This window comes from Gobio gobio (genome assembly GCF_949357685.1).
Source record: "Gobio gobio genome assembly, chromosome: 15".
NCBI lineage: Eukaryota > Metazoa > Chordata > Actinopteri > Cypriniformes > Gobionidae > Gobio > Gobio gobio.
Genome location: NC_137108.1, coordinates 10989242 through 11013861, shown reverse-complemented (window position 1 = coordinate 11013861; position 24620 = coordinate 10989242). Strand labels below are relative to the sequence as shown.

Here is a 24620-nt window from a genome sequence, read left to right as displayed (position 1 = left end):
AATGGTGTCGTGTAAATGGCCCTTTAATGTTTATTGCATTATGTTAGTGTCGTGTGTTGGCCTGATGATGTTTTGTATTAGTGTGTATGACCCTGTGCAACTTCTATATATGAGTATTAGCCATGTTTTATGAACAGGCCGCTTACGATGAACTCTGATCAGAACATTTTAAGGTAAAAAAGGCAGATTTTGGTAGTTAAAGTGGGTTTATTAACATATATCACTTAATGAAATATGTAGTTATAAGTTGTAAAATATACAGGCATCAAACTGGAAAAAAAAAACCATTTTACTGTGAATTTCTGGCAACCATTTGAGTTTACCGGTATGTTTGTAACTGTACACAGTTATAATCTGGTACTGAATGATTACACTCGCAGAAAAAAAGGTACAGTGGAGGTACAATTTTGTTCCTTGGGGAACAAAACGTATAACTGTACCTTTAAAGGTACACAATTGGTCCTTAGGGTACAATTACACCATTGTTTTCCTCTACTTAGAGCAGGGGTCCGGTTAGGGCTGCTCGATTATGGAAAAAATCATAATCACGATTATTTTGGTCAATATTGAAATCACGATTATGTAACACGATTATTTCACATGACTTTGGGAATGTGTTGTATTTATTAAAAATACACCTTTCAACAATTCAATTGAAATTGTAACATTTGTTGTACTTTTTGAACTATTAAAATAAATAATATAACATATATTCAAATCAAAGTATAAAAGTATTCACGTAAAAATGATAATCACAAATAAATAAGATCAACAATATGGTTCGGCTAGATATGCTTTTCAGGTACGTCTAACATTAGTTTTCTGGTACAGAAATGTCTCAAATGTAAAATAACATTGCATATTTGAGTGCATAAATTAAAGATGAATCCTATTAAACTTACAAAAGCTATTCAATCCGGATCGGATATGCGTCGTCTTTATCGACTGTATAAAGTTCACTTAAGGCATATACAGACTATGTCTGCTAGGATACTCATCAAGATGGACATGTTGACATACGTTTTGTGTGAGTTTGTCCGTTCAAGAGCAAGACTTGAAAGAGAACTCAGTATTTGCGCGCTGAGAGACGTGTGCGCGCTCTCGGATGAGCGCACAGAGATACATTTCCTCACAGCGCGCGCGGCTTCTCATTCGCGTCTTCTGGCACTAAACCCGGGTGATGACGGTGAAAACGACTGGTCATATTCAAACATACGGCAGCACTCGCATGCATTGAACAAAGTTTACAAAGAGAGAATTATTTGAAAAATATGAGGGGAAAAAAGGACGTTTACACGGCACCCCTGCTCTCGTCAGTTTTTGTTTCTTTATTAGATTGTCATGGGTCACTCTGTTTAATTTTCAAGTGGTTAAACAAATTCGTGGTGTTCCCTTGCGTTGCAGCCACTACCATGTAGCAAATCTTGCACGTAGCATGTTTCTGCTCGTCGTCTGATTCCTCGAAGCCAAACTGTTCCCAGACAACGGAGTTGGTTTTGCCTTTTTTGCTCACCAAACGCTGCTGTAACTGCCCTCCTTCTGCCATCTTTACTCGCGCCGAGTTTTTAAATTCCAGCGGATGATATGCACACGAGACTCACGATCTGAGAAAGTTTGTGGCTTCGGGAGGGGCGGATGAGCGCATGCGCGTTTCATTCAGAACGCAAGGCAAAATAATCGTTTTTTCTCGATTGTACTATTTTGGTGATCGTTGGGAGGCAAAATCAAAATCGAAATCGAAATTCGATTAATTGCACAGCCCTAGGTCCGGTCCTAGTGAGTCGCTGTCCTGCAGAGTTTGGCTCCAACCCTGAAATACATCTATATAATCTTGTATTGAGAATTAACAGAGGTTTAGATGTTGATTATTTATTCCAACAATATTTTCTTGTCACAGATCAGACATTCTGAATTCTGTTTTTTAAATACATTCTAAGAGGGGAATAGTTTAGACACACAGATATCAAGAATCAGCATATGAATCTCAACAATGGTGACATACTTAATGCTGCAATGCATGCTGGGAGCCATGAGTTTTATACTGTGGTGGCTTAGTAGGGTTGGAGCTAAACTCTGCAGGACATCAGCTCTCTAGGACCGAACTTGCCTACACCGACTTAGAGGTACAAAAATGTACCCTTAAGGGTACCACCCCAGTGACGGCCACTTGTACCTTAAAAGGTATGAATTTGTACTCTTTTTTTTGATAGTGTACCTTAATCATTGTGATCTGAAGCACTTCAGAGAATACCGTGATATAGAGTATTTTTCAATTATCTATTCTGCAAGTGCTGATGTGACTGAAAAATTAGGTTGTTGTATAACTGTATCGCCAGGAAGTCTCTGTTAACATGACCATATTTCTGGTGTGTTGCCATAAATTCATGTCACATGATTTCAGGCTCTGATGTTACTGATAAAAGCAGCAAAAGAGAAAGAAAAACGTATGGAAGCTTGTTTACTGTTTATATGTCGCAATTCTCACTTGATTTCTATCTTGCAATTCGGAGTTTATATCTAAACTCTCAATCGCAAGAAAATAAGTCTGAATTGTGGGATAAAAAAAAGTTGCAAAACTTGCAACTACCTTTTTATTATTTGAATAGTTTTTTTTTCATTGGCAGAAACAAGCTTCCATAGAAATGTATGGTCAGGAAATAAGAACAATGGGACTCATTCACTATGCGTGTTTATTAATGAATTTGTGTGTGAAATGTTTCCACAAGCAAATCATGATCCACCATAATTTTAATGCTAATGAATTATTTAAAAAAAAATGCTGGAACCACACGTACCAAAAAGTCACCCATGCAGGCCTACTCTGGCTGGCCTTATTATTGTGATATAATTTTATACATAGATATTTCATCTTAAATATATTTAATCATAAATGAAAGAGTTAGAAAAGCTGTGCTTATAGAGGGTTCTCTGTTTGAAAATGCAAAAATACATATGTTCAGCTGGCTGATGAGAGCACTGTAATCTGTTAGAGTCTGTTTTAGGTTGTGATTGTGTTTGGCATTGCTCGGGGATCTTACTTTAGAGAGTGTTATATGTTTGAGAGTGATGAAAGGCTGTAAACAGGTTGTCAAAATGTCACTGGGGCAATATCCTTAAAAGGACATCTTTGTATCTTTTTTACTCCTAAAAGGTGCAAATACGTAGCTTAAGGTACTACTATGAAACTTTTTGTGGTATTTTTCTTTATACATATATATAGATTATTCAGGATTAAATATTTACCTCTCTCACATAATCATATGTTGCATATAAAGTAGGACAGCATTGTTCAATTTTTATTTCAATATTCAAGATTCATAATAGACCAACAAATGACACATTTCACAATATGGCACATTAAATTGCAAAAGTGGAAAGTGGAAAAACACTAGGTATTGCAATTGTACTGTTTCCAAAATTTACATAAAGTACATTTTAGTGAATATTTTTATAAGTGTATTGGTTTTATAAAGCCACTGATCCAACAACTCCATTGATAACCAAAATGGGAGAAACAGAAATAGTAGAAACAAAAGTTCCAGTCTGTGGGGATGTTTGAGAGCTGTATTTTCTGATATATTTCTGCTTCAGTTGCATTATATTGAAGCCGCAGGCCACAGTGGAGCACCAGTGACAGAAGGACTGATGTTGTTTCACAACAGAATGTTTTTACCAGGCGCAGCTGGATGTCAATCAAACACGGCCGTGTTCCCAACATATCCAAACACAAATATGAACATGCATTAGCTGCAAGAAATGCAGCCTCGAGGGTGCATGTTGAATGGCGTGTGTTTCCTGCTTTTGTGCAGTAGTTTCACACATAATGTGTGTTGACAAATAATGTTCTCACACAATAAAGTTGAGCATGGGAAAATGTAGATGTAAAAAGTACAAAAATTAAAATTGTAATTGAATGTAGAGGTGAAGTGTGTCACTTTCTGATGTTAAAATTCTGTATACAAAGTCACTGTATCACTCTGGAGCTGTGGGAAAATGAGGTGTGATATACAGTGTGTGTGTGTGTGTGTGTGTGTGTATGCAATATATATTTCAATCATGACAACTCTGAATAGTTTTAGCATGTCATTGAATAATGTTAATGTATTTGGTTGTGGCAGACTATATCTTCTACGCTGCTGCTGCAGAGCAAGTATGGACTTGCTACTGCTAATAGATACACAAACACACTGCTCTGAACATGTAAGATATGCTGCTGCTGAAAAAAAGACATATATAAATCCCATAGCAGATCTAGGCAGGCGGAGCTGGGGGAAGTGGAGGGGTTCAGAGGAACTCGCTACAGGACTAGCTTACATCAAACGATGAACCAGACTATTTAAATGTTGATCAGCTTGTGTCATGCGGTAAAGATGTGATTGCCTGCAGATTGCAAGTAATTGTAGGGTCTAATATACACTATATTGCCAAAGTATTGGGACACCCCTCCAAATGATTGAATTCAGGTGTTCCAATCCCTTCCATTGCCACTGGTGTATAAAATCAAACACCTAGACATGCAGACGCTTCTACAAACATTTGTGAAAGAATAGGTCGCTCACAGGAGCTCAGTGAATTCAAGCTTGGTACCGTGATTGGTTGTCACCTGTGCAATAAGTCCATTCATGAAATGTTCTCACTACTAAATATTCTACAGTCAACTGTTAGTGGTATTATAACAAATTGGAAGCAATTGGGAACAACAGCAACTCAGCCACAAAGTGGTAACCCACGTAAAATCACAGAGCGGGGTCAATGTGTGCGATGCAAAGCGTTGGATGCACGAATCACGCTTCTCTGTCTGTCAATCCGATGGATGAGTCTGGGATTGGTGGTTGCCAGAAGAACGGTACTTGCCTGACTGCATTGTGCCAAGTTTAAAGTTTGGTGGAGGGGGGATTATGGTGTGGGGGTTGTTTTTCAGGGGTTGGGCTTGGCCCCTTAGTTCCAGTGAAAGGAACTATTAATGCTTCAGAATACCACGACATTTTGGACAAGTTCATGCTCCCAACTTTGTGGGAACAGTTTGGGGATGGCCCCTTCCTGTTCCAACATGACTGCGCACCAGTGCACAAAGCCAGGTCCATAAAGAAATGGTCACACAACCCAATATAACACCTTTGGGATGAATTATAGCAGAGACTGTGAGCCAGGCCTTCTCGTCCAACATCAGTGCCTGACCTTACAAATGTGCTTCTAGAAGAATGGTCAAAATATCCCATAAACACACTCCTAAACCTTGTGGAAAGCCTTCCCAGAAGAGTTGAAGCTGTAGCTGAAAGGGTGGGCCAACTCCATATTATACCCTACACAGCAAAATCCCCAGTGTTAAATTAACACTCCTCAGTGTACATATGTGTCCACACTACAGGGTGTTAAAAGTAACACTTAAGAAGTGTTAAAGTTAATGAGATAATTAAGTGATTAATTAAGTGATGATTGCCCATTAGTGATGAGAAACACAAGAACTACAACTGACTTCAGCCAGAGCTTTAGATTAAATAAATTGAAGATAAAAGAAGACATTAAACTCTGAAGATCTCAGCATTAAACAACTCCATAAACAGCATTACCAGCTTCACACATTACTAACCAGACTGACTTTATTAAAATATTATAAAAAAAACTATTTTTATAACCACTTTCAGTCAAACTGCATTTTAATAGTTACCATACTGTTGATCAGTATTTGCTTTAATTGGGCTCTTGACCCTTTACTTTTTAACTTCAGTGTTTCTCTGGCTACTTTCACTGTGTGTATAAAAACACATTTGTTATGGCAACACACGCACACACAAATTACATAGGCGTAATGGTTTTTATACTGTACAAACAGTACATTATATCCTTCTCGCTACCCTGAAACCATCACAGGAAACATTCTGCATTTTTTAATTCTTAATAAAACATTGTTTAGTATGTGTACACTGGAACGCCCGTCTACCGTGAATGCAAATATGACAGTTTATTTTTATTTTTTATTATTTTTCTTACACAAACGTATCACTTCACTTCAGAAGGCCTTTATTAACCCCCTGGAGCCATGTGGATTACTTTTATGATGAATAGGGGCACTTTAATGGACTTCAAAACAGAAACAGCCATTCACTGCCATTATAAAGCTTGGAAGCCTGGACATTTTTTTAAAATAGCTCCGATTGTATTCGTCTGAAAGATGAATATCATATGCACCTACACTCTCAGAAAAAAAAAGTACAGTGGAGGTACAATTTTGTTCCTTGAAGAACAAAACGTATAACTGTACCTTTAAAGGTACACAATTGGTCCTTAGGGTACAATTAAACCATTGGCAGGCAAGTTCGGTCCTAGTCGCTGTCCTGCAGAGTTTGACTCCAACCCTGAAAGACATCTATAGAAGCTCTTATTGAGAATTAACAGAGGTTTAGATGTTGGTTTTATTGAAAATATTTGGTCACCATTATGGTGATGAGTGTTTTCTTTAGTTGGGCAGTTTGACTCTTAGATTTTATGCGATTTATGCGATTATCTCTTGCCACAGAACAGGCATTCTGAATTTTGATTTTTAAATACATTCCAGGGAGAAAAAAGTTTAGATGCACACAGATATCAATAATCAGCATATGAATCCTAACAATGGTGACATACTTAATGCTGCAATGCATGCTGGGAGCCATGAGTTTTATACTGTGGTGGCTCAGTAGGGTTGGAGCTAAACTCTCCAGGACATCAGCTCTCTAGAACCGAACTTGCCTACCCCTGACTTAGAGGTACAAAAATGTACCCTTAAGGCAGGGGTGTCCAAACTCGGTCCTGGAGGGCCACTGTCCTGCAGAGTTTAGCTCTTATTTGCCTCAACACCTGTCTGGAAGTTTCTAGTATGCCTAATAAGACATTGATTAGCTGGTTCAGGTGTGTTTAATTGGGGTTGGAGCTAAACTTTGCCGGACAGTGGCCCTCCAGGAGCAGGATTGGACACCCCTGCCTTAAGGGTACCACCCCAGTGACGGACACTTGTACCTTAAAAGGTACAATTTTGTACTCTTTTTTTTGAGAGTGTAGGATGATTTGAGGGTTATATAGGGTTATAACAATATAATAATAATTGCATGAATATTTAAATGTTGCATTTTACAGGTAATTTAAGACTGGATTTAGATTTTTTAAAATGTACTGTAAAGGAACACTAATATTTTTTTATGTTTTAAAAGCTATTACAATTATGACAGTATGACAATATGTTTTTGGTGAGTTTATAATGTAATAAATTTCTCATAATGTAAATTTTTTATCATGTTTGTTCAAGATTTTATTACATTCAGAGAAAATTATTATATTATGAACATTTTATTACAATAATAATGTAATACATATTATATTATGTGCAGTTATTACATTATGAGTTGCTATGGAGAGAGTAGTCAAAAGACGACGGTCCACACGTAATACATTTTCTGCTTTTGACACCCTCATCAGGACCAAGCTCATGTCTTTTACCTCCATTTCATGAAAAGCATGAGGATAAGACTGTTTAAACATTTATCTGCAGTCCTTTAAAGATTGAAGTAATCTAAGCACGGGTCCCATCAGTGACAGGTGCTCTGCGTTTCAAACAGACCCCCTAAAAACTAGCTGCTTGCTTTGAAACTCAGTCTGCTCTGCTGCGATAAATGTGATGCAGGGCTGTTCAGTAACCAGAGCCATGATGTTACAGTGGCGAGGCTGTTGTTGGACAAGAGAGATCTTTGTGGTGAACACAAGTGGTTGGCTGTGCTGTGACATACCCGTCTGTCAGCCCAATCGTGCCTCCAAAACACCTGCGCTGTGTAATTTTAACCTGCTTAGAAATGGCAAAGTGAGTCTGACAGATAAAAGGGGCAGCAGGTCTCTCGAAGGCCTCACAGGTGTCATGGAGAAACATCTCGTCTGAGGTCGGCTGTGTGTCAGTGTTTTGTGTGTCTCTTAGGTTCATGCTTCAGTTTTTGTGATGTGGTATTCTGTTTTTTTTTTCTTCTTCACCGTTTCTTCTGACAGTGCGAAACATTTGACAAACATTTGACCGAGATATCAGATCTTTTTATCTAGAACATAGATACTATTTGGTACTATTTTCAAAGAAAGAACAAAAAACATATTGGTAACATTTTATTATAACGGCATGCTATGAATAATTAGTTAAGCATTAGTAGATAGTTAATTCATCATTTATAAAGCATTATAGACATTTATAAGCCATTCATGAATACAGTTATAAATGCTTTACTCTTGATTTATAAGCGTATCTATAATGTGTTTTAAAGGGGTGGTAAAACACATTCTTTCGCTTGATTGTGTTTGTGGGGTGCACTGTAACGTGTTCAAGTTTAGTTTTTAAAAAAATGCATTATTTTTCATATATTTTACCTTTATTCTACACTGCTCTGTCCCTCCTTGTAAAAACGGTCTGATGGTTTCCGGGTTGTATGAAGCCGGTCCCTCAAAAATACGCAATGGGCTCAGATTGGTTAGCTGGCCCAGTGTGTTCTGATTCGCTAACCGCCTAGTGCACGTTTGTCGGAAAGTATTGCTTTGGGTAGTATAAGAAACAATGGCGTCAATAAAACCAAACCAATTTGAGCCCGACTCAGACCCAGACGATTTTAGTAAAGATGATCGAGCAGAACCTGTTCAACCTGTTCAGTCCTCAAGAGTAAAGACTGCGGATCTATAGTGATCGCTACTGAATGGCACTGTTACTTTTGTATTTTTAGAACGATTATAGCCAAATATCTGTCGCAAGAACTATTAACCCAAAACGAACACTAAACATTGGCTTTACTAGTAGCCAAATCAAACACAGAACCATGTTTAGCATGCCTGTAGATAAACAATACAGAAAAGCTCTAATCAAATAATAATTTACGCTAATGCAAAGTTCGCTGTTGAGATTTTAACGTTAGTGTTTGTAACGTTAGGTGTTCGTCGGATAACGTTAAGTATGAATGAACATTTAACAGACTGGTTTGCAGCGTTGTCATTTGTGTACTTACTTGCTACAACGTACAATTAACAATACAAACTATTACAGGAAAACACACCGATGAAAAATAAATCATACTTACAGGTTGTGGCCCGTAAACAGCTTCTGTTTTTAAATCCATCTTTCAGGACAAGCCGTTGTGCGAATCCTTCATTGAACTCGCGAAGATTGTGGAAGCTTTCCTCCGTGAAATGTGCAGCGGGAGCTGCGCGCGCCCGTCTTGCATTCACACTGGCAGTGTTTGTCTCGCGCAGCTGAACCGTGGCTCGTGAATTGGAAATACAGACGAATATTTCCAGTCTTCTCCTCCGACCCCTGTCTGTTTCGTGCTTTGATTTATGATGGGCAGCATATATCTGCTGCAAATGCGACCTGTTCCCCTCTGTCTCATACACACATGCATTTAACATGCTGTATGTTAAACACACTGCAACGCACCCCCGTTCCTAGAAAGGCTGAACAAAGCAAGTACGCCAGACCTGCAATCCGGATGAAAATAACAGCGTTTCGTCGGCATTACGGCAACAACACTCCAGCCTACTAACCACAACATCGCAGAGATACAAAATGGCCTCGCCCCCCTTATTCTCGGAGGAGGGGTTTATGTAAATATTGGGGCTGGTGATGTCAGCAACCCCGGAGGAATGTCTGTAGTCGCCTACCGGCCGTTTGCTGTAGTCCTTAGAAATTGATTTCTTTAAAAGCAAATATCTCCCTTTGCTTTAAACTTTGAACGTTGTAACTTTTCAGATGTTGTTTATGCTCAAGCAGCAACATTACACGCTAGCTAAAGTTAGAATTGTGAAATCGTGGTTTACCACCCCTTTAATAATTGTATTTTCATACTTTATTAATTATCAGTTTATCATTTCTAAATTAAGTATTACATTATTTACAAACCAGTTATTTAGGAGTTGTCAGTGGTTCATGAGATCATTTAGAAAGTGTAAGGAAATTATTAATAAACTATTTAAATATACAGTGTATCCGGAAAATATTCCCAGCATTTTCCACATTTTGTTATGTTACAGCCTTATTCCAAAATGGATTAGTTATTTTCCTCAAAATTCTACAAACAATACCCCATAATGACAACATGAAAGAAGTCTGTTGAAATCTTTGCAAATGTATTACTAATAAAAAACAAAACAAAAAATCACATGTATTCACAACCTTTGCCATGACACTCAAAATTGAGCTCAGGTGCATCCTGTTTCCACTGATCATCCTTGAGATGTTTCTACAACTTGATTGGAGTCCACCTGTGGTAAATTCAGTTGATTGGACATGATTTGGAAAGGCACACACCTGTCTATATAAGGTCCCACAGTTAACAGTGCATGTCAGAGCACAAACCAAGCCATGAAGTTCAAGGAATTGTCTGTAGACCTCCGAGACAGGATTGTATCGAGGCACAGGGAAGGCTACATTAATATTTCTGCAGCATTGAAGGTACCAATGAGCACAGTGACCTCCATCATCCATAAATGGAAGAAGTTTGGAACCACCAGGACTCTTCCTAGAGCTGGCCGCCTGGCCAAACTGAGCAATCGGGGGGAAGGGCCTTAGTCAGGAAGGTGACCAAGAACCATCTCTGCAGCACTCCACCAATCAGGCCTGAATTGTAGAGTGGCCATGCACATGACAGCCCGCCTGGAGTTTGCCAAAAAGCACCTGAAGGACCATGAGAAACACAATTATCTTGTCTGATGAATCAAAGATTGGACTATTTAGCCTAAATGGCAAGCATCATGTCTGGAGGAAACCAGGCACCGCTCATCACCTGGCCAATACCATCCCTACAGTGAAGCATGGTGGTGGCAGCATCATCATGCTGTGGGGATGTTGTTCAATGGCAGGAACTGGGAGACTAGTCAGGATCAAGGGAAAGATGAATGCAGCAATATACAGAGACATCCTTGTTAAAAACCTGCTCCAGAGTGCTCTGGACCTCAGACTGGGGCGAAGTTTCATCTTCCAACAGGACAACGACCCTAAGCATACAGCCAGGATAACAAAGGAGTGGCTATGGGACAACTCTGTGAATGTCCTTGAGTGGCCCAGCCAGAGCCCAGGCTTGAACCTGATTGAACATCTCTGGAGAGATCTGAAAATGGCTGTGTACCGACACTCCTCATCGAACCACAACACATCAAAAAAGCCACAACACAACAGAAACAAGCCACAACACAACGAAAAAGCCACAATATTTTGTTGTGTTGTGGCTTGATTTCGGTGTGTTGTGGCTTTTTCGTTGTTGTGGTTTAATTTCTTTGTGTTGAGGCTTGATTTCTTTGTATTGTGAATTTTTCGTTGTGTTGTGGCTTGATTTTGTTGTGTTGTAAACTTATGTTTGCTTTTTATATTGCGTTGTGTTGTGCACTACTGGGCCACCGTACTTGAGTGTATAAAATATATCCATAAAAACTTGAAACACGCTTGCTTTAATTATTATAGGTTTGCATTTAATTGTATTTCCCCTGTGTGTTTCTAATTACTCAGTAAAGAGCATCTGATGCATAAATCATAATCTGTCTGGTGTCTACACTCTCAGAAAAAAAGCTAGGCCTACAGTGGAGGTACAATTTTGTTCCTTGGGGAACAAAACGTATAGATGTACCTTTAAAGGTACACAATTGGTCCTTAGGGTACCATTATACCATTGTTTTCCTCTACTTAGAGCAGGGCAAACTCTGTCCTAGTGAGTCGCTGTCCTGCAGAGTTTGGCTCCAACCTTGAAGGATGTCTATAGAAGCTCTTATTGAGAATTAACAGAGGTTTAGATGTTGATGTTTTAGTGAAAATGTTTGGTGTGTTTCCTTTAGTTCGGCAGTTTTACACTGGGCTTTTTATGTGAGTTTGTGGTTTTTGATACAGTGTTAACGAAACACATAATCTGTTCAAATCTAAAGAAGCCATAAACAAAATTGTCATGAAGAAAAATGTTTGACTAAACTCAACACTGACAAAAAAGATTAATAAATAATATCCACCAACAATACAGATCAGACATTCTGAATTTTGATTTTAAACTACATTCTAAAGTGAAAGTTTAGACACACACAGATATCAAGAATCAGCATGAATCTCAACAATGGTGACATCCTTAATGCTGCAATGCATGCTGGGAGTCATGAGTTTCATACTGTGGTGGCTTAGTAGGGTTGGAGTTAAACTCTGCAGGACAGCGGTTCTCTAGGACCGAACTTGCCTACCCCTGACTTAGAGGTACAAAAATGTACCCTTATACCACCCCAGTGAGTACAAAAATAGTACAAAATTGTACCTTTTAAGGTAGAAGTGGCCATCACTGGGGTGGGTTCATTGTATTCATATCAGATTCATATGCTGATTCTTGATATCTGTGTGCATCTAAACTTTCCCGTTAGAATGTATTTACAAAACGAAATTTAGAATGTCTGATCTGTGGCAAGAAAGTATTGTTGGTGGATATTATCTATTTATATTTTTTGAGAGTTTAGTCAATGGTAGAGTAAATGTAAATGTGATAAATGTGTTTACGGGATATTTTATGCAAATAACTCTCTAATCATGGTTATTCTCGTAGTTGTAATACATTTGAGTAATCTGTTCTCAGGGAGAACAGGAGAAAAAAAAAAGTCTGATCCTGTAGGCTGCAGGTTTCGAGTGTATATCGTTTTAAGTTTTTTTTTTAAATACATATTTCAGTTAAAATGTTAAAAACAAAAAAATGTGCATGTAATTGAATTTTCTCGAGAGATTAAATATTTCTTGATGGTAGTTAACTGATGGGTTTGTATAATGTTTTACCTTGTTTTTACGATTGTTTTGCTGTATTTTGTTCTAAGTTATATTTACATATTTGTATATTAACAATAGGCATAATTGGTTGGGGAATACGATATTGTGGATGCACCATGACAGGAGTTCAAGAATTCTCTCTTTGTGGACAGTAATTTCATTCATGCACCTGTTGACCTGCCCTTGTGCCAGTAAACACTTCATCAGAGAAGAGATGTTGCTGCAAGAGGGAGGGGAAGTTATTTTGATTAAAGATTACGAGGCACATTACATTTATAACATGATGTGCACTGATAAATACATTTTGAAGAAATGCAGAAATATTGCATTAAAAACAAGAATTGTCAAGTTTTCATTGGTCAAGTTGTCTTCCCGACAGAAGAAAGTCTGATTTGAGAGCATTGACTCACGAACGCAGAATGCAAATGGATGAGCCGGTGTGAATGTTCAACACTCGCAAGGTATCGACAGAGCCGAGTGTTAGCTGACAGTAAGCATGGATCTCCACCTCCGTCTAAAGCCGATAAGAGTCTCAGCAATTGACCCGAGCATCATTTGTTATTTTAAGGTTATCTGGAGTTTTAGTCCTTGACGAAGCTCTTGAACGCATCTCCTCTCGCCATCCCTGACTCGCCTTCGCCGCGTCCTCCAGTGTTTCTGTGGAGTGCTTGATTTGAAATGGTCAGAATAGCTCTTGTTTGGTTGTTTTGTATGGCATCTTATCTGCTGATGGTGACTTCATAGAGTTTAATTAGCTTTCGAAAAGATTAGAAGGGCTCAGAAACGGAGCTCTTGAAATAAAACAATTATCGTGGAAGCCGTTATCGTCTTAGTGTGGTGTCGGGCTAATTGTTTCAGTTGCTCTCTGCTGGGCGATTTGATCTGAACGTCATGCGCCGATTTAGCAGAGCTCAAATGCGCAACTACAAGCACAATTAACAACACCGCAAGCAACACAATCAGTCAGCGTGGGCAGCTTTGCCATAATTAAACCCTTGCATCAAAGGCGAGCGGCCGTGTCTGTCAGCAGACGGCCCAATGTCAAACACGACAGAAGAAAGTCTGAACAACCACAAATGCTTGCTCGACAAGCCAGATCAAAAAGTCTTGCAACCAAATCAGTGCCTTTGATTGGGCGGGTGGGTCTCACTGCCCTATTTGTTCCTTCTTATGTTTCCAGGAAATGTAGGAAGGTGCCCTTTCACATCACTTTGTCCGTCAACATGGCGACAAATGCGTGCTGCTGGAACTGAGCAGCAGTGTACTCTGACCGAACCATCTCACACAAAGAATGCCTGCTAGAGGCAGATGCTGTTTGGTCTAATGCGGAAAGCATCTGTGGTGATGAGTGCCGTATCAAAGTGATGAAATTCCTTGTGCATTTCCTCCTGCAGGCTCAAGTGTCTCAAACAAAACCCCCCTTTTATATGGCTCTCAAGGGCCGTCTCACACTTTTTGTTTTTTCTCTCTCAGCCACTCAGACCAGTAAAGATCAGTGACCCAAAAGCCCCTTCAAACCCCAAACACCCTTGTAATTGGTAAGTCAATGAGACCGGAATGATAAACACACAAGGGTCATTCATATATCAGCGTTTTTTTACGTTGAACAGCACTGCTAAATCACTGAATTAGCAAAACGTGTGCAAAATGAGCCATATAGAGGAATATCGTTTTTTTTTTGAAGAGCTGTATTTCACTTTAAAAGCAGATTTAGTCTCTCTTTGAACTTTAGAATGGCATTAGCTCTGCTTTCGAATGGAAGACATTTGTTTTAAAAGCAAAATATCTTCTATAATGCTGCTGCAGTGCTGCCAGACACCAGATGGAGGAGCTCTAGTGATGTTTTTACCATCATGTGGGTGAGTGAGTGAGAGTAAGAGCCACAGATGGAGACAGTGAAAGACCAAATATCTCATCCAGGCATCACATGTCAAGCTTTTTCTCCTCATGGGTGAGACTAAAGTTAGGCTTCTGAGGACAGAGGAAATCCAAAACCAGATGATCAACAAAGCAGGAGTCTGCCATCCATCAGATCATTTTTTTTGTTGTTGAAAATATACATTTTATTATAAAGAATGTCATCGAGTAAAAAGTAATAGCATATTTTCTTACAAGAAATAAAAAGAACATGTTTTCAATGCCAATGTTCAAAAGTTTGGGGTTGGTAAGATATTTTTTTATATAAGTCTTATGCTCATCAAAATGTATTTGATCAAAAAATAGAGTGAAAACAGTAATATTGGGAAGTAGCCTGTTATTACAATTTAAAATATCTGTTTTGTATTTTAATATGTATTTTAATATTTAATATTTTAGTATTTTAATTTTAATGTAATTTATTCATGTGATGCAAAGCTGAATTTTCAGCATCATTACTCCAGTCTTCAGTGTCACATGAGCCTTTAGAAATCATTCTAATATGCTGGTTTGGCACTCAACAAACCTTTCTTATTATTATCAATGTTGAAAACAGTTCAATATTTTTTTTGTGGAAACAATGAGACATTTTCAGGATTCTTTGATAAATAGCCAATTTAAAAGAACAGCATTTTTTTTAGTCTTTTGTAACATTATAAATGTCTTTACTGTCACTACTTGTACAGTACTTCAATGAGAAAATAAGTATTCCTCAATATTACATTCTAAAAACATATTTCAATGTGTTATTCATCATATTTCGTATGTAAGTTCTGAAATAAACAGCTGTTTGGTTCTCTAACTGTAAGGTGACACTTTCTGCCATAATGAGTGCTACAGTTTCTCCCATTCAAATATGTACCATCTTCTCTAAACAGTCTGCCATGCCTAATCTTGAGGGTTTACAGCAGTGGTGTAAAGTATTTGAGTACATGTAATTAGTTACTGTACTTCAGTATATTTTTGGCTACTTTGTAGTTGTATCAAAGATATTAATAACTTTTACTCTCTTGACTACATACATGAACCATAGACTGTTAAAAAAATATGGACGTAGTGTCTGTGACGTCACCCATTGGATTCTGAAGAGCAGTTTTGAAGCGTAAAGTAGGGTCGAGCTGGCCGTTGCAATCTTGGCAGCGCATCACACCCGGATAACTGAAAATGGACAAAGAGGCGGGATGTGGGCGGAGCTGAGGTGACGCGATGACTAACAGACAGCAGACAAACGGCAATTCACCTGTCACTCAAAGTGGCCACGCCCTTAATTGTGCAGAATTTTAAGGCTTTTTAATGTAAACAAATGAGTTATAACAAAATTCACCCCCCTCACAGTTGTCATGAAGGGCAAAATTAGCTATATATATATATATATATATATATATATATATATATATATATATATATATATATATATATATATATATATATATATATATATATATATATATATATATATATATAGACCAAAACCTAAATTTGTACCAGGCTGTAAACATGGGAATTTTAACATGGGGCTCAATGAGATTCTGCTCCTTTCTGGAGCATGTCCATAGCGGCCAGTCGATGAATTACAGTTTAATTCCCTTCCATATTGGCTTCAAGTGAAACTGGGGGAGGTTGCCGCTTGATAAAAACAAGTAAATGTACTTTTTACTCCAATACATTTGTGTTGAGTAATGCAATTACACATTACATTTTGTATTGCACCTAACTTTTTCTGCAGCAGTTTGTTTCTGCTATAAAGAAGCAATATCGCCATCTACAGAGCATTGATGGTACTATATCTTGTGTGTTCTGCCATTACTTACCCAAACATGTCAACAAGGCTACTTTTCATGAATGAGAGTGCATTAGCAGGTAGTTGCTGAATCGCAGGAGTTTGATTTAGGAGATGAGGACATGACTGCAGCCGGTGATGAGGACAAAACCAGCACATCAAGTACAAGAAGGCTTTGACTATTTAATTTTACTTTACTTTATGTTATTTTATTTATTCGGTATATTGACGTGACCTTTTTGAAAAATATTGGTCTATTTATTTCCTTTTTGTGCACTTGAGCTTAACTGAGACTTGAGAGTTTGTAGACGTTTAAGAGGTTGGTGTGTCGACCTTGATTTATTGCAACATTGAGGTGTTCTGTTTAATTTTGATTTTAGAAAATAAACATGATTTCTCATCTTACAAATCAATTGTTTCTTATTTTCACTGGTATGTCTCTCAGGTGTCAAGGACTACTAGTGCATCGTTGAACCTATATTTAGTATGAGTAAAATAGTTAAGTACTGTTAAAATCAGATACTTTAAGACTTTTACTCAAGTTGAATTGGAATTGGTGACTTGTAACTTGAGTCATTTTCGCTGTAAGGAATCTGTACTTTTAGTCAAGTATGGTTTTCAGGTACTCTTTACACCTCTGATTTACAGGGGTCCGTCTGAAATCATTTCTTGTTTTCTTGTCTCGTGACAATTTTAAATAAATTCTGTTCTTTTAATCAAAAAATCCTGAAAAAATTATTATGGTTCCATTAAAATATAAAGCAGCATAACTGTTTTCAACATTTATAATAAAAAGAAATGTTTCTTGAGCAGCAAATCAGAATGATTGGACCCACTTTATATTAGGTGTCTTTAACCACTATGTACTAACATTTGCAGCCTGGGTGAGCATAAGATTTTGGAGAGAAAAAAAATAAAGAAAAATGTTACCGGCCCAAATGCTGCCGGCCTCATTATTCATCCTCATCACCTGCAAACAACCCCCCCCTCCCCCCAACACACATACACACACACGTATGTGACCCTGGACCACAAAACCAGTCATAAGTCAAACGGGTATATTTGTGGCAATAGCCAAAAATACATTGTATGGGTCAAAATATCGATTTTCCTTTTATACCAAATTAGGGTAATAATTAAAAATCATTTTCTATGAAGATATTTTGTAAATTTCCTACAGTAAATATATATAAAAAAAATTATTATTAGTAATATGCATTGCTAAGGACATCAGTTGGACAACTTCAAAGGCGATTTTCTCAATATCTACACTTTTTTTGCACCCTCAGATTCCAGATTTTCACATTTGTGTTTCAGACAAATATTGTCCTATCCTAACAAACCATACATCAATGGAAAGTATGACTTTCAGATGATGTATAAATCTCAATTTAAAAAATTTGCCCCTTATGACTGGTTTTGAGGTCCAGGATCACATATACAGAGGAAATGCTCGACCCCCATGAAAAACCCCCATCAAAATCAAAAGCCCTCTGATGAAACACAAGAAGTAACCGTGTGTTTGTGGTGTGAATGTAAGAGCTCACACTCACTGAAGACTTATCCTGTCTGTGATGTGTGTCATAGCAGCTTGTATCTGGCTTGCTGCTACAAGTCTAAGGCTGTGACACGAGGGATTCGCTGTTGTCCACTTCTTACAGATTACACAGACTGTGAGACAATGGCATACAAGCTTATTCCGGCTGTTTGTTTGCCAGAGAGGAAGCAGGAAATAATTGCATGCTGGTAAGGTTTAGTCCATCTTTCTTCTCTCTCTCTGTTCCTGGTTATCGCAGGCACAGGCGACCCTCTTCTCCAGGGCCACAAATGCTAATCATCAATCTCACTTGCATACGACGTCTCTGTTTAAAAGCTGATAGGGCCTCTCCAGAGACACTGCTGTGGTCACGTTCTTATCAGGGCCTGAATGTGTTTCCCCCCAATACTTCAGGATTTGGACCTGAACGGCAGATCATTTAATCCATCATTTGAACGGGAAATTAATATGCCAGGGTTGGACATGTGGGTCAAGGTTTGCCTGCTTAGCGTGGAACGCCAGTCTCTCATGGACGCAAGTGTGACAGTTAGCGGAAGTTTGAGATTACAGTTTGTAAAGCTTAGAATATGGATATTTTTCTTATACACAAACGTATCTCTTCCCCAGAGCCATGTCGATTACTTTGATGATGGATAGATGCATTTTTATGGACTTCAAAACAGAAACAGCCATTCACTGCCATTAAAAAGCTTGGAAGAGCCAGGACATTTTTTAATATAAATGGTAAATGGTAAATGGACTGCATTTATATAGCACTTTCAACAGACCCATGGCTATCCAAAGCGCTGTACATATTACCTCACATTCACCCATTCATACACCGACGGCGGTGTCAGCCGTGAAAGGCGCCATCCAGCTTGTCGGGAGCAGCTGGGGTTCAGTGTCTTGCTCATGGACACCTCGACACTTGGTCAGGTGGAACCAGGGATTGAACCACCAACCTTCCGGTTTGTAGACAACCTACAAGAACCACTGAGCCACTGCCACCCCTATAATATAACTACGATTGTATTCATCAGAAGAATGTCATGTACACGGATGACTTGAGGGTGAGTAAGTCATGGGCTAATTTTCATTTTTTGGGTGAACTATCCCTTTAACGTTACTGGAAGAACATTTGTTCAAAACTTTAAGAGAACCTTGCCAGAACATTAGCAAAAGTTCTGAGAACCTGTGGGCAGTCTTGTTGTGATTTTAATTCTCTACAGAATCCTGAGATGACAGTTTTACGTGAGATTCTGGATTCGGGTCCCTCTTTAAACAAACTGTGGCTTACTCGATAGCCGTGAGAAGCGACACCGGCTATAGATTGGGAAGTTTGAACAACAGGCACATCTGGGCTGTTCAATGACTCGACAGAACTCACTATTGATCCTTTAATCAGCATCGAGCTCTCACTCTGCTCACAGGCGGCTCCTGTCCTTGTTCTCTGATACAGGCTCTTTGATTTAGCTTTAATGTGGAGAATAAATCAGACCTGGGAACTGGAAGCAACATCATTACTGTGTCGGGAACGTCGTCCCACAGGTACTGGTCAACATGGTCTCATAAGGAAACTATGATGATGCTTATTATTAAAGGGGTGGTTGATTATGATTTCACTTTTTAAACTTTGGTTAGTGTGTAATGTTTTACACTGTAAATCTGTAAAGTTACGACGCTCAGAGTTCAAAGCAAAAGGAGATATTTTCTTTTAAAGAAATTACTTTTTAAGGACTACTACAAACGGCTGGTAGGGACTACACAAGCTTCCTCGCAGGTTAGTGACATCACTAACCCTGAAATTTACATCAATCCTGCCCCCGGGAACACACAACAAAGGGGGTGAGATTATCATGACAGAATATGCTAATCAATGACTTGAAGATAGTTAACTCCACATCAGCTACATAAATTAATCAACTAACCATTCAGGAACATCTTGTTGCATTCTACTATATGTTGTCACTTCTTCTTGAGTCTCTCCTTCATTGTCCAACTCCGGTTTGAACATAAAAGACTGAACAGTTTCATTGCCTGTCTGCATGAGGTTATCAGAGCTGCTAACTGGAGTACTTGAAGCTCAGCCCCGTGAGCAGCAGCTCATTTTCATTTAAAGGGACAGACAAAAACGGCACATTTTTGGTCACCCTCAAAAAGTGACAATTTTAACATGCTATACAAAATTATCTGTGGGGTACACATCTTGTAAAAAGGGGCAATCAACCACCCCTTTAAATTTAATCTCCAAGAGTCATTTCACCAGCATTTCATAATTTAATTTAAAAACATTTAAAAATCTTATAATTCATTTAAAAATCTATATCATATACACACAGAAACTCAAAGGTCTTCACTGCAACCTGATAAAATAAAAATTGGATTTTACTTGAAGAAATTATGACAGGAATATACTATGACTGTACATGTAATTTAACTGTTTAAATGGAATCCAAAACAACATAAAACATAATTTGGGAAAAATAAAACTGGGAAATGGTTTAATACCAGCATGGGTTAACCGGGCCTCTTCCTCAACAAGCCATACATTTAAAGGTGTCATTCATGTCTGCAGGACGAGTTACCTGCTAAATTGTAATAATTTGTGTAGGGGTTTGTTTGAATATGAACAATAATACCTTATAAATGTGTACAATAAGTTATAAAAGTAGCTTGAAGTTAAATGCACATCAGCTCTAAAGAATGCCAGTCTGTGCATTTGTGTCTGTGCACCGGTGCGTTTGGTTTTTATTACGTTAACACTGGAGTTGAAGAGATGACATAAGTTACACTCCAGACGATTAAAAGAGCCAAAATATCCCTTCTCACCAGCAAACACATTTTCCACTTGAAGAATTTTCCACTCGGAGTCTTACTGAGGCTTGAAACTAATAACTCAAATGAGGTTAGTTTACTTTAAGCACTGCACAAGCCTAAAGACTGTGTTGAAACTGCTGAGTATTATAAGAGGAGCTTGTTCACAGAGCTGTATGCTGATGTGCAATATTAAACAGGGTGAATTCAGGTTAATTGGTACACTTTGTCCAAGTCATCTTAATGCCAAAATGTGTCCTTGATTTTATCTGATTTTATCTGAAGTGCAGCATGTTCCTGGATCAACATCTTTGTTGATCCTAAAACAACATTCCGATCAACCAATCAGATTTGAGGGACAAGTTTAGTGTTTATGTCAAATTTAGGCTTACAACCAGGGTTAGGTGCTTCTACATCAGTGTTATTAACCTACTGTATAATTTCCCAAGCATAAATGTGTTAAATATGTTGACCCAGGAACTCAAAATCAGGACATGATGGAGTGTTGAGTCCGGTCCCCCTCAGTTGAAATTGCATTCTGTGTCAGGGGTACCCCTCAGGGTGCTTTCACACTAGAAGTTTTGGTGCGCACCCGGATTCGATTGACGTCAGAGTTTGGTTCGTTTGGATGATGTGAACGCTGTCTTTCGAACTTGGGAGATCACCTGCGAACCATACCCGAGTCCTCTTAAAAAGGGTGGTCTGGGGTACGGTTCATGTGAACTCTGGTACGGTTGGCTGCTGATGTGAACCAAGCGGCAACCTCCCCCAGTTTCTCTTGAAGCCAATACGGAAGTGACTTAAACTGCAATTCATCGACTGGCCACAAGGGACAGGCTCCAAAAGGGAGCAGAATCTCATTGAGCCTCATGTTAAAATGCCCAACTTTACAGCAGAAAAAAACATGTTTACAGCCTGGTACAAAGTGTGGTTTTGGTCATACGGCTAATTTTGCCCTTTATGACAACTGTGAGGGGGGTGAATTTTTTTATAACAGTCATCACGTCACCTCATCTCCACCCACGTCCCCACGTCATCCAGGTGTGGCGTGCGGCCAAGATGGCAACGGCCAGCTCGTCCCTATACTTTACGCTTCAAAACTGCTCTTCAGAATCCTATGGGTGACGTCACGGACACTACGTCCATATTTTTTTAGTCTATGATGTGAACGCAATCATACTAAATCTTGGAAGTGAACCGCTGTTAATGATGTATGATTTGATAAAAATGCATGTTTGTGTGTGTTTCACTCATTTCACTTTCATTTACTGCAGAACTGTAGATCTAATTTCTGCTCATCTTCAGCGTTCTTTAGAGCATTTTCAGTACATTCACTGCCATTACATACTGAAGCTTTGGAAACAACGCTATGCATTTTGCCGCCTTCACGCTCGCTGTCGTTACTAAGCAACCGGGTAAACAGATGCTGCTTTGATGAAGCAAACGGTTCTGACCCAAATAATATAATATGATCACAGTCCAGCGGGGGCAGGGGGAGGGGGGAGCAATCAAACTCGGGTTCGGCAGGCAATCAAACCAAGTGTGAAAGCACCCTCAGTTGAATTCCCGTTCCAGTATTTAAATGCATGTAAGTATGAGGAACAGACCAAAACTTCCACGGAAGATTGAATGTCAAATGAGTTTCATCTGATTTCATATCACTAACAACAAAGTGTGGATACTCAAACATAATAAGTAGTCAATCACAAACATTGAACACAAGAACTACTTAGTGATTTGCTGAAGAAATATCCAAGCCTAATTCATGTGAGTGTTAATACATGTTAGATATTGACCTGGAAACTGTGTGTGTTTGTGTGAAAGGAAACATGAGTGAAATGGCACACATGGAGTCGCTGTGTTGTGATAACACTGTGAATTCTCTTGTGTAGGGCACATGTGCACCTGTTGAGCCCTGGGGTCCAACTTAACATCTCTCCTCAGATCACGTCACCGACGCTTGACATAGATTTAGATAAAAAGGGAAGCACAAGGCAGCTGTTAGTTCTCCTGATGTCTCTGTCTACACTGTCCCTCTGCCCTACAGTCCATCAAGAGGACGAGTGTTCAGTCACAAGAGCCTCATATTCACGAACACAGCTGAATGCAGTGCTTTGGTTCAGATTAAGAGTGTACTGACTAGTTCTGCCATTACTTGACACAATGGGTATATACAATGCATATAATATATATAATATATATATTCAAAAGTATTATCTGTTAACATTAGTTAATGTACTGTGAACTAGCATGAACAAGCAATGAAGAATTGCATTTTTTTTTAACTCACATTAACAATGATTAATACATGGTGTAAAAAGGTCTGGCTCATTGTTAATTCATGTTAGCTAATGCATTAATTAATGTTAACGAATGGGACCTTATTGAGAAGTGTTACCAGTTTATTTCTATCCCTTTTTCTCTATTGCTTCTTTTCTTGTAACATCTATTTCATATGGCAATAAAATAAAAAACTCCCATGTAGGAATCGATGGAATCAACTCCCAGAATCGACTCAATTTACTCCATTTACCTTAAGTCAAAACTGGGTCAGCAATAAGAATACAAGATTGTGTCATTATTACACACTAAATGTTGGCTAATTTTTTTTTCTTACACAATGCCTAAAATTCCCTTTTTAAACACTTTTAGCAGGTCAAATTAGTCCTTGAAATGAGTATCACCATCGTTTCCTAATTGTTGCCAATGCCTAATTTTAAAGAAGAAAAAGTCAAAAGAAAAATGTATTATTAAAGAGTTATATAAACGAAGTATGTATTCGTAAAATCATCTAAACAGTCGAGTGAGGGTGATAAGTCCATTTTTATTTTGTAATGGTGCAAAAATAGTTCAATATCCTGATATCTATAGCCTAAATTCATACAATATTGTACACTTATTAATGTTGTGTTTATTATTTTTGCCATTTTTTATGATTAGTTTAATGATTTTAAACACAAATTAGGATAACCATGACAAACCAAATTAATATGTAATTATTGTATTACTTTGATGAAACCACAAAGCTGGCAAGGAGCTACATTGTATTATTACATTATAATTGGCTTTTGTTTCTTTTTGTGAAGTAAGCAACTTGAAGGATAAAAATAAGTGATGTGACGTTGTTTCTGTGACAGCTCTGGCTCTCTGATGTATGAGTGTGTGATTTCAGACACAGCAATGGCAATAAGAGTTGATTCCTATGTTGAAGTCAACTCCCCATCAGTAATACAGTTCAGAATAATTTTACTTTTGTGGAAACTATCTGGAAGTCATTCAGTAGCCAGTGTTCCCATCTTAGTGTAAGCTAAATCCGCTATTGTAGGGTTCCTCAAATCATGCCTTGGAGGGTAAAAGCCCTGCAGAGTTTAGCTACAACCCTGATCAAACATGCATGAGCAAGCTAATCAAGATCTTCCGGATCACTGGTAGGTGAGTTTGATCAAGGTTGGAGTTAAACCCACAGGACTGGATTTGAGGGACCCTGCACGATTGGTTGACCTCTAGTCTGGACTAGTCGACTAGTAAAATGAGTTGTCTTGAAAACTGCAGTTTAAAAACACTGGAAACTCTCTTGGAAAATTGGCCATTAAGATAAGCTTCGGACAGCAGCAATATAACATTTTTACAGTGAAGTTCCTTGTTGGTCGGTGTCCATCTGATCTGAAAGTTGTCACTGTGGCTTCTATAAGAAGAAAGGGAGATGTATTTATAATTATGTTTCTTAATCTGAAAAACTTTCATTCTTTCCTGTGCAATGCAAACAGTGAATCAGACAAATGAATACATCAGTG

At 38.4% G+C, this 24620-nt stretch overlaps 1 protein-coding gene across 1 annotated transcript in view; it reads right to left on the bottom strand.

Moving 5' to 3' along the window:
* LOC307138416 (lysophosphatidylcholine acyltransferase 1) overlaps positions 1-9147 on the bottom strand; it is an 89989-nt gene extending 80842 nt beyond the window's left edge. Inside the window, exon 1 of the mRNA XM_079836706.1 lies at positions 9078-9147. Coding sequence (XP_079692832.1) covers positions 9078-9116 — 39 coding nt within the window. The 5' untranslated portion in view covers positions 9117-9147. The remainder of the gene's footprint in view (positions 1-9077) is intronic.
* Positions 9148-24620: the final 15473 nt, after the last annotated feature.